General features: G+C 40.1%; 1 protein-coding gene across 1 annotated transcript in view; it reads right to left on the bottom strand.

Annotated features, from left to right (window-relative positions):
- The window catches only part of ARHGAP40 (Rho GTPase activating protein 40), an 82,967-nt gene extending 67,588 nt beyond the window's left edge, over positions 1–15,379 (bottom strand). The window contains exon 1 of the mRNA XM_044659800.1: positions 15,153–15,379. Coding sequence (XP_044515735.1) covers positions 15,153–15,379 — 227 coding nt within the window. The remainder of the gene's footprint in view (positions 1–15,152) is intronic.
- Between the last annotated feature and the right edge of the window lie 410 nt (positions 15,380–15,789).

Raw genomic sequence — 15,789 nt, 5'->3', positions numbered from 1 at the left:
TACCATTTGTTTGAAAATAAATAAACAAACATTAGACCATGTGAGTGACTAAACCAAAATAAAAATCTCAGCTAGGCCACTATTTTTCCTGGAGGGTGAACAATACCTATTTTGTAAGAAGTTTTTTTGGTGTGTGTGTTTTTTTAAGAAAATGCAGACCCAGCAGGAAAGAAAAAAGATAGGGGAGGGAGGAAGAACCAGTATCATTTAAAATACACAGTTATTCCCAAAACATCTTGAGCTATGGAGTGTAGACATCTCTACCTGTAGCCATAACAGTTAGCCCAACAACATGATAAATACCTCCATTACCTTTGGAGGAATTTTCAGCATTTATTCAAGTTTGAGCCTTCGGTCTGTAGGGTCAGTTCCAAGTTTCCCTGGGTGTAGAGAGTAAAACAGGAGCCTAAGGTCACAAGTCAAAGTCTCAATCAACTATTGATTTGGATATATGTGAAGGTGCATAGCAATGTGAGTTAGAAGAAAGAGCCAGAAAGGCTCCTTCTGCCACTAACAGCTTGTGTGGCCTTAAAGAAATTGCTGCACATAATCTTGGAGTTGAAAAGAAGCTCAGATATCAGCTGGGCCAACCAGCACCTGAGCATATTGTCTACAATAGCCATGACAAATCAACTTTTGCATAAACTGCTCCAATGAAGGGGAACTCATCACCTATCAAAATGCTTTACTGTTTTTTTTTAATTGTATATACAGGTATTCCTTCCACATCAAGACTTTCCTCATCAGAGTTTTAATATATTGTGGGTTAGCAAAAGAAATTAAATGGAATTTAGAGGGAGTTTTACAGAAGCAGCAGACGACACCCTAAGGCCAGCAGATGACACAGAAAAAGTTTGGAAACTCAAAATACATAATATATGTATATAGAGAGGGTATTGTATGATATCAGTATATTTTATCTTTTAATACCATAAATATACACAATTTCTTTTTTAAAGTTAAAGTAAATAAAAAGTTAAAGTTTGTGAAAAGAAGACAAAAGCCAGCAGATGACACAAAGGTTTGAAATGTTAACACTGACCCTCATATAGCCTAAGATCAAATACTTAAAACCCAAATTTTGCAATAAGGTACTGTAAACACCTCATAAGATAAAAAGGAAAAAATTCAGACTTCTTTGGTATGAAAGGAGTGCCAGAAAATTTTACATAGATTTTCCAGATTGAGAAGTGCCATGCCCCAAACCCCTGTGATCCAGGAGGGACCCCTGTAGACATTTGTATACACGCACACATTCTATTTTGTGGCAACTCTTATTATTGACAAATTTGTTACCACATTGACTGAAAATCTATCTATCTACAATTTCCCCCAAATTCTTCTTATTTTACTTTTTGGGCTCAAGCAGAAGTCTCTATTCTCTTATACTTTGGAAGGTAAGGGTTCGGTGATTTCATTGGTGTAGGAGGGAACTTCTCTGAGCAAACTCCTTTAACCAATGTAGATCCAAATTAAATGATTTTCCCGAAATCATGTGTATAGTATATGCCAGAGGAGGAACTTGAATCCACATCTTACCAACACAGAGACCAGTTCTCTGGCCACAATTCCATTAAATAGGAGTACACTCTCGATTTTTGATTTTGCTCTCACAGGGTGCTTCCCCATGAGGAGATTACCTCTACAGATATAGGTGTAGATGTACAGACAAGTGCTCTATCCACTAAATCACCTGGCTGCCCGCCCCCATCTTCTTTTATATATTAAAGACTAAAACTTTGCGATACGTCCCTTTTGCTTATCATATTATGGACTCTATTTAGACTGGCATTTGAGGTAAATCAATTCAGCTCAACAAACATTTACCCTAAGCACTGCCCATGTATCAGCCACCATGCTAGAATAGTCCCTAACTTCAAGGAGTTTGCATTCTCCTGGAGGAGCAGAGAACACACCCAGATAAATAAACCCAAGATTATTTGAGGAAGGAGAGAATACTCATGACTTGAAGGGGGTGAAAGAAGGCTCTACTAGTAAAAAAATCTGAGCTAAGCCTCACAGGAAGGCAGAGCTGCAAAGAAGCATTCTTGGCCTGGAGGGAGCTTGAGGAAATTCACAGGGGAAGGAGCTAAAATGTACAGTTTAAGTCTGAACCAAACAGAGAGTTCGCAAAGGGAAGTAAAGTTCATTCAGGGTAGAAATGTAGCTTGTGGCCAGAGGGAGGACAACCTTAATTATCAGATTGTGTAGTTTGTATTTTTTCTTACAGGCAAGAGGGAGACGTTAAAAGTTTTTGAGCAGGGGAGTGAGATGGTCAAGACCGGGGCTTATGCATTATTTTCTTCAAGTTGTTTTTTTTTTTACTAATATATATCTTCTTCTAACACGTATTACATGGGAATACACATATAATCATTATCAAATTTCTTACCATCTGAGAGAGAGGAAAGAGGAGGGAGGGAAAGAATGTAGAACTCAAAATGTGAGAAAAACAATATTTAAAAATTGCTTCTACATGTAATTGAGAAAAAAGAAAATATTGTTAAGGGGAGAAAACTGTGCCTTGTGAAGATTTTTTGAGTAGCTATATAAGAGAATGGGGGTAGTATGGCAAGGTCCATCTGTGACATATATCCAATATGTCATTTAACTTCTCAGTGCTCTGGTCAGCTCAAAAACTTGCTGATCTGCAATGATAGAGGGAGTTCTCTATATCAGTGAAATCCCAGAGCCTATCCCTCTAGAGAGAGGGGAGTGATTAGTAGCAAGATTGTCCATAAACAGGCAGTGTATAGAAACTACCTGGCCTTATCTCCTGCTGCTTCCCAACGTAAACATTGCAGTCTAGTCAACTATCTCCTTCCTAGTAGCTCAAACATGCCAGATGCATACCCAGCGTCCTACCTTTGCTCTAGACATCCCTCCATCCTAGGACACCATCATTGCCCACCTTCACCACCTCTCAAAATCTTACCCATTCTCTAAAGAACAAGATAACACAGTGCATAGAGTGCCAGGCCTGGACCAAGGAAAAGCTGAGTTCATATCTGATGTCGGACATTTATTAGCTGTGTGATCCTGTACAAGTCACTTAAACTCTGTCTGCCTCAATTTTCTCAATTTTAAAATGGGGATAATAATAGCATGTACCAGGGGCAGTTAAGTGGCTCAGTGGATTGAAAGCCAGGGCTAGAGACAGGAGCTTCTGGTTTCAAATCTGGCCTCAGAAACTTCCTAGCTGTGTGACCCTGGGCAAGTCAATTAACCCTGTTTGCCTCAGTTTCCTCATCTGAAAAATGAGCTAGATTAGAAAATGGCAAATCACTCTAGTATTTTTGCCAAGAAAAACTCAAATGGGGTCATGAAGAATTGGACACAACTAAAATGACTAAACAACAACAGCAACAAGAAAACGAATTAATTGAAAATAGGAACTTACTAGATGGCAGACTGTGGTAAACTTTATCCTGCCCTGTCCTAATGCCCCCACAACTAAGGTGACACTAGCCATGTTTATGGTCCTTCTCCAGGATCATTCATTATAGTTTTGTTTTCCCCATTACAGTTTATGAAGCTCTAGAGGTCAGGGACTTTGCATCTTTGTTTCTCCTAATCAGAACCATGCTCAACAAACATTTTCCTTTCTCTCTCAGCTTCCCTCTCTTCTTTTTTCTTTCTCTTTTTTCTTCCTTCCTTTCTCTTTTTCTCTTTCTTTCTGTTTCCTTGTTTCTTTCCTCCTTTCTTTCCTTCTTTCTTTCTCTTTCTCTCTTTCTTCCTTAACTCTTTCTTCCAACTGTGTCTCCCTATCTCATCTAGGCTGAAAGTGTCCAGTCCCACTTTTGATCAATAGGGAAGCTTTGACCTGTTCTGTTACTGACCTAACCTCCTTAGGTAATTTGGGGCCCCCTCCCCAACTCCCAAGGATTCATCATGTTGGTGCAGGACTTGGTGTGAATGTCTGATCAGTTTAAGTTCTGCCACAGCCCAGAGTTGTGCAACTCAAGTGATCCATTAGCCTCAGTAACCCCAGCAGCAGAAATTATAGGAGGGCACCACCACAATGGCCCAGTGAAATTTTCATGAAGGCTTCCTGCTTGTTGTCTTTGATTTTATGTGGGCAGCTACAATGCAGTGTACAGAGCAGTATAGAAGACCTAAGCTTACATCCCAACTCTGGCCATTGCTACTTGTGTGAACTTGGACAAGTCACTATGCTTCCTGTTGTGGTTCAGTTGTGTCTGACTCTTCATGACCTTGTAGACTAAACTGTCCATGAGGTTTTCTTAGCAAAGATAATGGAGTAGATTGCTGTTTCTTTCTTCAATGGACTAAACAGAGGTTAAGTGGCTTGCCCAGGGTCACACAGCTATTAAGTGTCTGAGGCCATATTTGAACACAAGTCTTCCTGACTCCAGGTCCATCACAACCACTGACCTGCTTCCTAAGTCACTATACAATACCCTCTGAAAATTGGTGTCTTCATCTGAAAAAATGGAGATTGTAACTCTTCTGACTTCTTCACAGTACTTTTATGGAAATCAAATGACACAAACATACTCAAAGCACTTTGTAAACAGTAGAAAGCTGCAGTATTTGTTCACTATTGTTTATTAACATCATCATTAGAACAAAAAATTTAAGAGACTTTGAATTTGTTTATCTTTTGTCTAATTTAGGAGAGAAGTGGGGGTGAGGGGAGGCCCTGCTGAGATAAAGTTAGAAATAACGTTCCCTAAGTTAAGAAGTATTTGTTTTATACAGCAATTTAGAGGTTTGTAAATCACTAAATCACTTTACAGATACTTCCCAGCTGTTTGACCCAGGACAAGTCACCTTACTCTGCTTGCCTACCCTTGCCAGTATTTTGTCTTAGAATTCATACTGAGACAAAAGGTAAGATTTGGGTTTGTTTTTTTTTTTAATAAAGAAAAAGGAAATGAGGCTTATAGAGGTGAAGTGACTTGCCCAGGATCATACAGCTAGTGTCTAAACTGGACCTTCTGACTCTCAATCCAACATTCTATCTACTAAATCACACTGTAACCTTAGTCATCCCAAACCAGCATCAACGTCATTAACATGTAGTTATATGCTGTGGTAGCAAGAACTCCAGAATTATGATCAGAAAACCCAAATTCACATTCCAGCTTTACCACTTTACCGGGTGACCTTGGGAAGTCCCTTTTTTTCCCCCTAGGCCTGTTTCAGTTTCATCATCTGCCTAATGAGAGGCTGGGCTTCGTGATCCCCAAGTTCCCTTCTGGAACTCCAAATCCTATATCATTTGGTTTCCATCATTCATATGACATGTGTAGCAAGGACAAACCCATTGGCCAAATGCTCTGGTTCTGTGGGACTAGGCCTTCACTGGGCTCCTTGTTAAAGGACATCTAGGACCAGATGTTCCTGGATGGTCCCCATGTAGCCCAGTAACTGAGGGATGCATCAAACAAGAGCAGTAGCAAACCAATGAGAGTAGCCCACTCTGTGGGCTTTTGTGCGGGTCCTTGATGCCCATGTATAATACCTATTAGAAAAAGGCAGGTGGAATACATTGGAGTCTCTGTTCTTCCAGTCTGCTCCTTCTCCATTCATCTTCCATGTTAAAGGGATCAAGCATGCACGAGCCCACAACACTCCCAGGTGCAGCCCTAACTAGACTAAAATGTAATTGGTCAGGGGCCAGCTAGGTGGCTCAGTGGATTGAGAGTCTGGCCTAGAGACCGGAGATCCTGCATTTAAATCTGACCTCTGACACTTCCTATCTATGTAATCCTGGGCAAGTAGCCTAGTTCTTGCTGTTCCTCTGCCTTGGAACTGAAACTTAGGCAAAAAGTAAGTTTTTAAAAATGTAATTGGTTAATATTTAACAAGATAAGTAAAAACACACTAAAAATAGATATTATTTTGTTGTTTTCTGGTGGGTTTTTTTAACCCTTACCTTTTGTATTAACATTTATACTAAGTATCAGTTCTTTTTTTTTTAAACCTTTAACTTCTGTATATTGGCTCCTTGGTGTAAGAGTGGTAAGGGTGGGCAATGGGGGTCAAGTGACTTGCCCAGGGTCACACAGCTGGGAAGTATCTGAGGCCGGATTTGAACCTAGGACCTCCCGTCTCTAGGCCTGACTCTCAATCCACTGAGCTACCCAGCTGCCCCCTAAGTATCAGTTCTAAGGCAACTGAAATCAAATGGCTTGCCCAGGTTCAAAGTGCTAGGAAGTGTCTGAGGACAGATTTGAACCCAGGACCTCTCATCTCCAGACCTGGCTTTCTATCCACTAAGCCATCTAGTTACTCCTATTTTGTTGTTTTCTAAGTCAATACACACCCCCACAGGAATCCTTAAGTACAGTTTCATGGTCTCTATGTCTATTTGAGTTTGACACCATTGATCCACATCACTAAGTAACCTCCCTAACTCATCACTAGCATCTTCCACGTTCTACTGAAAGATCTTCAGACTGCCTATATTCTCCAAAGGGAGAAATATATAAGTTGTCTGCTTCCTTGTGTCCCTTGCAGCATCCTAGGCATCACAGGCATTCAATAAAACACTTGGAATTTAATCGAATGCATGAATAGAAACTGGTTAACATTCCTGATTCCCCTATCCAGAACTTTCTCTTCCTCCTCTTCCTTCACAGCTCTATACTCACCCTGGAAAAACCTCTGCCCTGAAGCACCACTTCACTTATTGTTGACAGAATGCCCTGAACACTATTCCAGGTAGGAAATTTCCCTCTGTAAACTTATTTTCCTTCTCAACAACAACCTTGAGCCTCCTGTCCCTCCTTTCTTCCTCCCCCACTGCTTCTACTCCTTTTTATGTGTTACTGTCCCCATTCGAATGTGAGCTCCTTGAGGGCAAGGACTATCTTGCTAGCTTGCATCTTGTCTCCAGAGTTTAGCACAGAACCAAACACAAAATAAATGCTTCTTTATCTGCCTATCTATCTATCTATCATCTATCTCTATCTCTCTATCTATCTATATCTATCTATCTATCTAACTATCTATCTATCTGTCTGTCTGTCTGTCTGTCTGTCTCTGTCTATCTAATATGTATCACCTACACATTATCAATTTCCAATGATTGCAGCATAAAGGAAGTACTGGAGGTTCTCAAAAGGAAAGATCACTGTGCAATGGAGTGCTTAGGAAAGACTCCAAAGAGGAGGTGGGAACCTAGAAGGATGGTAGGATTTGGATGGTCTAAAAGCACAGGGTGGCCACAGGAAAAGGTGTTCCAGACAAGTAGGAGCTAAATGACGCAGTGGATAGAGGGCTGGGCCTGGAGCCAGGAAGGCTCATCTTCATGAGTTCAAATCTAGTCTCAAACACTTACTAGTGGTAAGACCTTGGGTAAGTCCCTTTACCCTGCTTGCCTCAGTTTCCTCATCTGTAAAATGAGTTGGAGAAGGAAATAGCAAACCAATCCAGTATCTGTGCCAAGAAAACCCCAAATGGGGTCACAAAGAGTCAGACACGACTGAAATGACTCAACAACAACAAAGAAAGAAGACATGAGCAGAGAAGTAATGAGCCAATTACATCTGGCACAGAGCAAGCAGACTGGACTAGTGGAGTGCAGTTAGAAAAATAGTGATTTTTCTTCCTTTCTTTTTCTAATTTTAGGATATACTCCAAGGGTCACCTTCCTTCCAGAAAGATGAAATTCCCTCACCTGCACAGTCAGGAAGGAACAGGGTCAAGAGAAACAACAGATTCTCACTTGGGGAATGTGAAACTAGGAAGGCTAGGAAGGTCACCAGAGTTCAGGGGCCAAGGACACACCCTCCCACTTTACTCAGGGGACCTGTGCCGGTTGGAATCCAAATAGGCATTCTTAGGACTGGGAAGGTCTGAGCCTTGCCTGATCCCTGATTTTCTATTTTTTGTACCAAGCATAGTAAACATACTTCTATCCTTTCCTTGTTCAAAATAAAGAAGCCTTGGCCTTCGGTCACTGATAGCAGCATTTTTATCAACACTGACAGCAAGGAATGAGTTGCATAGTGTCATCTGTGAAGCTTCTCAAGACCCTTAAGAGGAACAGTATTCTGGCCAAAGCAGATCCGCATTTAGACTGACCTTTACGAACAAAAGGCTAGAAGAATCTCCATGTCAGGGCCTATTCCTGTTCAAAGGTTCTTAACCTGAGATCCATTAACTTTTAAATATATATGTATATATATATATATGCATGTATATCTACATGTAACTGTATTTCAGTATCTTGGTTTTCTTTGTAGTCCTTTGTATTTTATTTTATGCATTTAAAACATGATTGTGAGGAGGGGGCCACTGGCTTTAATTGACTGCCAAAGGCATCCATAACACAAAAAAATGTTAAGAACTCTTGCTGGAGCCATTCCCCAATTGATAAATGGGCAAAGGACATGAATAGGCAATTTTCAGATAAGGAAATCAAAACTATCAATAAGCACATGAAAAAATATTTTAAATCTCTTATAATTAGAGAAATACAAATCAAAACAACTCTGAGGGACCACCTCAGACCTAGCAGATCACCTAAAATGACAGCAAAGGAAAGTAATAAATGTTGGAGGAGATGTGGCAAAATTAGGACATTAATGCATTGCTGGTGGAATTGTGAATTGATTCAAACATTCTAGATGGCAATTTGGAACTATGCCCAAAGGGCATTAAAAGACTGCCTGCCCTTCGATCCAGCCATACCACTGCTAGGTTTATACCCCAAAGAGATAATAAGGAAACAAACTTGAGCAAAAATATTTATTGTTGGGCTCTTTGTGGTGGCAAAAAATTGGAAAATGTGGGGATGCCCTTGGATTGGGGAATGGCTGAAAAATTGTCATATCTGTTGGTGATGGAATACTATTGTGCTCAAAGGAATAATGAACAGGAGGAATTCCATGTGAACTGGAAAGACCTCCAGGAATTGATGCAAAGTAAAAGGAGCAGAACCAGGAGAATATTGTACACAGAGACTAATACACTGTGGTAAAATCAAAAGTAATGGACTTCTCTACTAGCAGCAATGCAATGATCCAGGACAATTCTGAGGAATTTATGAGAAAGAACACTATCCACATCCAGAGAAAGAACTGTGAGAGTAGAAACACAGAAGAAAAACAACTGCTTGATCACATGGGTCGATGGGGATATGATTGGGGATGTAGACTCTAAACGATCACCCTAATACAAATATTAATAATATGGAAATAGGTCTTGATCAGTGATACATGTAAAACCCAGAGGACTGCTCATTGGCTACAGTAGGTGGGGTGGGAGGAGGGGAGGGAAAGAACATGAATCATGTAACCATGGGAAAATATTCTAAAGTAATTAATTAAACAAAAATTTTCAAATTAAAATAAAAAAAATTTTTTGCTCCAGAATCACATTTTTGCCCTTGATTCTAGAAACCTTTCTCAAGCAAAGACCTTTTCCCAAATAGCTCATCTTCCCTAAGGAAAAGGAGACTAGTAGAATCATTTGGGGTATCCATTCTTTGCATTAGAACTAATGACCACTCCCTCCCACTCCATAAAGTAAACAAATAAATGTCCTAAAGTGTTATGATTATGATTACCAATAACAATCTTCCAACAAGTCTCACTCTGATACCTGATCCTGATAGGGAGTTGACTCTGGGTCCTTAAAGGCCAAGCCAGTGGCACCCAAGTTCTAGCAGGCCCTACCAGACTGGAAAGGCTTTGAACAGAGGTCTAGTGACATACTATATGTCTATTATCCAAGGATTAGCTTATCTAAGCTTAGAGAAACTATCTCTAGGGTTGTTCATCAGGTGATGACTTTTTTTTTTTACTTCAAAAACTCAAGACTAATATCCACTATGAAAAATAGCATGTTGGGGGGAGCTGGGTGGCTCAGTGAATTGAGAGCCAGGCCTTGAGACAAGAGGTCCTGAGTTTCAATCTAGCCTCAGACACTTCCTAGCTATGTGACCCTGAGCAAGTCACTTAACCCCCTTTGCCTAGCCCTTACCACTCTTCTGCCTTGGAACAATACAAAGTACTGATTCTAAGATGAAGGGTAAGGAAAAGAAAGAAAGGAAGGAAAGAAGGAAGGAAGGAAGGAAGGAAGGAAGGAAGGAAGGAAGGAAGGAAGGAAGGAAGGAAGGAAGGAAGGAAGGAAGGAAGGAAGGAAGGAAGGAAGGAAGGAAGGAAAGAAGAAAGGAAGGAAGGAAGGAAGGAAGAGAAAATAGCAAGTTGAAGTTGATTGGCATAAGGAGTATCCACACCAAAGAAATCATGGACCGGAGAAAAATAGTAATACTACAGAGGCAACATGGTAGGGCAGACAGAGACAGTTTTAATAAAAACTGATTGTATGGCTGGAAAGTTATTTAGCCTCTGAGTGCTCTAGGCATCTAAGATTTTAAATTGTAGAAAAATAACCAATTCAAATTCCTCATCTGTTTCTATCAATAACATTCATATGATGGATAGATGATAGTCAATGACTATCCCTAACATTGGTGGTGATGGTAGTAGCAGTAGTAGTAATTAATTGTTTAATTTTTAATAGTTTAAACAATAATTTATATAATTAATTTCATGTCACATTATAATCTAATATACAATCTTTATCATATCTTATTAAAATAGTAATAATAATAAACAATCTCTCAAATCATGTGTTTAGGACATGATTTCAATGCAAACCACAACTTCAGTAAATAGCTGACTCCTGACTAACCAAGGCACAGAACCCACTTATACACAATAGTCAAAGAGCCAGAATTTTTTCCTCAGAACTTCATAGTCTGGGGAAGGATACCAAACGTGCCACTCTGAGAAAGACTTAAGCATCTAGTACTCTGAGACTAGAGGCCCATCTGAACAGATCTAGCCACCTGGCCAACAGCCACATTCCTTTGAGATGGTGGATAAGGGTCAGGGCTTGGAATCAGCTGGGCCTGAGCCCAGAGGCAGAGGCAAGAAATCAATATGCGTCAGAATAACTCAGGGGTGGGGAAAGGAGGATAAGTTTTATTTGATTACAACAGTCATCTCTATTCAGGTCTGAATAGTTTCCATAGGTTACAGTCAGATGCCACAACTTTGAAAATTTGAAGGGAACTCTGTTGGGAAAGGCCCCAAGTCCCTCCCTGCCCTGGTGTTTCCAGTAGAAAAAGGAAGACCTTAACTATGCAACTGTTCCTCTCTTTACAGGCAACCCCCCAAAACCCAGGCTATCTGTCTCCCCACAGGGTCCTAAGTATCATCACTCCTTTATTCTCCCATTTCTTAGGACTGTCATTTTTAGTCCAGTGCCTGGCACATAGTACATGCTTAACAAATGTTTACCGATCCTTATATTTTTCATCTTTTATCCTTAACAACTAGGACATGGACCTTGCTCCTGACTGCTACTTAAATGTTTGTCTAATTGAATAAAAATGTGTTGTTTTTCAGGCATGTCCAGCTCTTCATGACACCATTTGGAGGTCTGTCGGCAAAGATACTGGAGCTTTTTGCCATTTCCTTCTCCAGCTCATTTTACAGATGAGGAAACTGAGGCAAACAAGGTCTTGCCCCAAAGTCACACCGTTTAGTAACAGTTGGAAGGATTTGAATTTGAATTCAGGACTCCAGGCATTTTTACCCACTACACTACCTAGCTACCTATGAATAAAAATAACTAGCCATTAGATAGCCGTTTAAGGTCTGCAAAGCACTTCATGCATGTTCTTTCACTCGATTGTCATCACAACCTTGGGAGGTAGATGCTATTATCGATGAGGATACCGAGGCTGAAAAGTTAAATAACTTGCCCAGGACCACCTAGTTATTAAGTGATTAAGGCAGAATAACACTGGAGGAACATTTTAGATGTACTAGCAACCAAATGAGCCATAGATGACTCCCGTAGTGACCGGTAGGATAACAAGAAACACCAAAAGCCAGATAAAACACTGCCCAGGGACAGACACAGCAGACTGGAGGACAGCTGCCCCCCACGCACATGTCCAGCACTCCCATACCTCCTCCTGCTCTTCTGACCACTACTAAGCACCCTTCTCTGGAGATAAGGTTTGATGCAAAAAAAAAAAGAAGAAGAAGAACAACAACAACAACAACAACAACAAGAAATCTTTTCTAGAATATCCATCATATGGGCATTAACCTGAGAAAGAGTTAGGACTGGAGAGAGAGAGAGAATAAGGGCATGCCTGGGGGCAGGAGAGCAGCAACTCCCTCAGCACCCTCCATGCCAGCCCACCAGGAGAGGGAGGGTGGGTCACCCTAGGGCCTGGCTGTGATCCTCAGACAGCTCCAGTCTGCACTATTGCTGTTTTATGGAATGCCACTCAACAGGTTCTGGGGTTTGGGAGGGAGCCTCTGCACATGCCCCAATGTGCAGAGAGAGGGCCCATACCACCTGTCTTTTTACAAACTGATCAAGCGGGAAGTCCTGGTTTAGAGGGGGCCAAGAGCTCACTCTTGTTTGGAAAAAGGAAAGTATGAGAGATTCACCAAATAAACAGAAGTAAAACATGATCATCTGGTGTTGCTTGGACATCTTAGCATGAACAAAATAACTTCAGCTTTACTAAAGAGCAAGCAATTGCTTTTCAAAAAGGAGGGGAGAGGGAAAATAGAATCAAATCACAGATCTGAATATGGACTTCATTTAGTTCAGTGCCTTCATTTTACAGTGGAAGAAACTGAAATCTATGGAAGTGAAGTGACTTGACCCAGTTCATAGAGATAGTAAATTTAAAAAGTAAGATTCAAATTCCTCTGGTTCTAAAGATGGATCACAGGTTCTTTCCACTGAGCTAACTTTCTACTAAGCTCTCAGCAGACCCTGTGGGCATTTCTGTCTTTACCCAAATAAACTCTTTTTTTAAACATTTATTAATATTCATTTTTAACCTGTTTACATACTTTATGCCCCTACTTTCCCCTTCTCCCCCCACCCATGGCCGAAGCACATTTCCACTGGTCCAAATAAACTCTTAATGAAATCGAGATAATAGTGATGCCTGTCTGAAACAGGTTACCCTTCCCCTTCGTCTCTATTACATAAAATACCCAACTGTTGTTATTAAGTCATGCCAGACTCTTCATGACCTCATTTGGGGTTTTCTTGGCAAAGATACTAGTGTAATTTGCCACTTCCTTCTCCAGCTCATTTTATAGATGAGGAAACTGAGGCAAAGAGGGTTAAGTGACTTGCTTAGGGTCACATAGCTAGTATCTGAAGCCAGATTTGAACTTAAGTCTGTCTGACTGACTTCAGACTGACTAACAGACTCTATCTACTGTGATGACCAACTAGAATCACAGAAATCAACACACTTGGGTGCATTAACTAGTTACCATCACCTGCCCAGGTCGTTGAGTATTTCTCCATAGAAACCTTTTTTAAAAAATTTATTTCATAGAATTTATTACTGGATATCTCAGCTTCTCCCTCCTCTCCCTATACCAAAGAAGGTATAACCCAACAAAAAGATTTGTATATATAGTGTCTTTTGTATTTTTATTTTTCAGTTCATTTTCTACAGGACATTCATAAGTTATTCTTCAAATATTAATTCTGTGACCTTATATAATGTTCTCTTGGTTCAACTTGTTTCATTCTCTATTATTTCATGTAAATCTTTCTAAGATTTTTTTAATTAACCTGCTTATCATTCTTATGGCACAGTAGTATTTCATCACAATCATATACCACAATTTGTCTCAACCATTCCCCAACTGATGAATAGTCCCTCAATTTTCAGTTCTTTGCCACCACAAAGAGAGCTGTTATAAATATTTTGGAGCATATAGGTTCTTTCCTTTTCCCCTAATTTCTTTGGGAAACAGAACCAACAATACTATTGCTGAGTCTAAGGGTAAACACAGTTTTATAACTCTTTGGGCATAATTCCAAATTGCTCTCCAAAATGATTGAATCAGATCAGTTCCACCAACAATGTATTAGTGTTCCCATTTTTCCATATCCCTTCCAACATTTGTCATTTTGCCCTTTTATCATTTTGGCCAATCTGATTGATGTGAGATGGTATCTCAGAACTGTTTTGATTTGCATTTCTTTAATCAATTGTGATTTAGACCATTTTTTCATATACCTATATCTGGCTTTAACATAAAAAGCATTTAAAAACACAGGATGGCCAATTTCTGAGGACCTTGGAGGTTTTTAGGTCAATCTTTTTCTTTACCTGAATAGGAGTTCCCTCTATAGCATCCCTGATAGTCAGTCATTCAACCACTACTGGAGAAACATTGGTAATGAGGAATTCTTTCATTTCCAAATCAACCTATTCCATTTTTAGACAGCAAGGATTCTTCAAAACATTATTTCTCTATAAATTCCTCTGAAGGTTCTAAGTTCTGCCCTCTAAGGCTAGGCTGAATATTTCTAATTTCTTTTCTCCAAGACAACACTTTAAAAATTTGAAGACAGTAATACTATTTCCTCTAAATTTTCTCTTCTCTAAATCAAAATTCCCAATTTCTTTGGTTCCATAGGGATTATATATTCCCTCCTCCCCATCTCAAACCCATATATGTTATTTACTAGCAGTATGTTCTTGGACAAGTCACATTCCCTTGCTGAGCCTCAGTTTTTCCACCTAAAAAATGAGAGAATTGGACTAGGTAAGGTATACTTTACTTTTTATGGCATGGATTCCTTTGGCATTCAGGTGAAGCTTATGAGTGGATTCTTTCTCAGAATGATAATTTTAAATGCATAAAATAAAATGTATATAGGATGACAAAGGAAACCAAATATATTGAACTACAATCATCAATTTTTTTTAAAAATCAAGTTCATTGACTCCAGGTTAAGAACTCCTGCATTATGGTGTCTACAGTTCTAAATCCTAAACAGAATAAAGACTCAAAGGTGTATTTGAATGTACAACATATAGTGACAGGGTAATTTCTGAGGGGAAAAAATATTTATTTACACTGAATACAGAATGCCCACTGAAAAAGTCTAAGAAAATAATTCTCTATTGCTTTCTTTAAGTGCTCTTAACATCCCTAGAGAAAACACACAGATGTGTTCCTCAATCTTCTGTGCTCATCAGCAAAATAACCTTTCTCTTGAGGGCCAGTTGCATGAATGAGACCTAGATTATTCCTCCCCCTTTTCCCAGGCCCTTTTCACTGTCTTAGCCAAGAAAGGAGACACAGAGAATCAGCCTTTGGTACCTGAACACCAGACTTGAGCCTGGCCAGTGCCTGTGGTAGTGAACTGGTTGCCACACAAGCTGGGGCCTGGGGATCCGGGTCTGAGTGAAGCCAATCCATCGATGCCTCACCTCTTCCATCTTCTCAGTTCTCAAACAGGACAAGAGTCGTCTTTTTTCCAAATCACTTAAACTTCTCCCCCTGTACAGTCCCAGAGCAGAGAGACTGCTGACGCCCTGATCCTTCATCCGTGTTCAGGAAGAGCTGGGGAAAAGCAACCAGTACCAGTCGCCCAGCAGAGAAAGAGAGAGAGAGAGAGAGAGGAGAGAGAGAGAGAGACAGAGAGAGAGAGAGAGAGAGAGAGAGAGAGACAGAGAGAGAGAGAGAGAGAAATCGAGAGACACACACACACAGGTATCAGTCTCTCTCACCTACTCCTCCTCTTCTGGGTGTAGCCAATTCAGTGCAGGTACAGTCAGACCACACACACATACATACAAACGCACACACACACAAAGTGAATCTCTACAGTTAAATAAGCTTGGCAAGGAGGGAACCCACAAAGAATGGGAGGGGACAATTAAATATTTCTTGTATAGTCTGTCTCAGGCAAGTCTCTCTACATTTAGAATTGGCTTTACTAATAAATTTTCTTAAT

The sequence above is a fragment of the Gracilinanus agilis genome, chromosome 2 (assembly GCF_016433145.1).
Source record: "Gracilinanus agilis isolate LMUSP501 chromosome 2, AgileGrace, whole genome shotgun sequence".
Taxonomy (NCBI): Eukaryota; Metazoa; Chordata; class Mammalia; order Didelphimorphia; family Didelphidae; genus Gracilinanus; species Gracilinanus agilis.
Note: the sequence above shows the minus strand (reverse complement) of the source record. Positions and strands in the feature narration are given on the sequence as shown.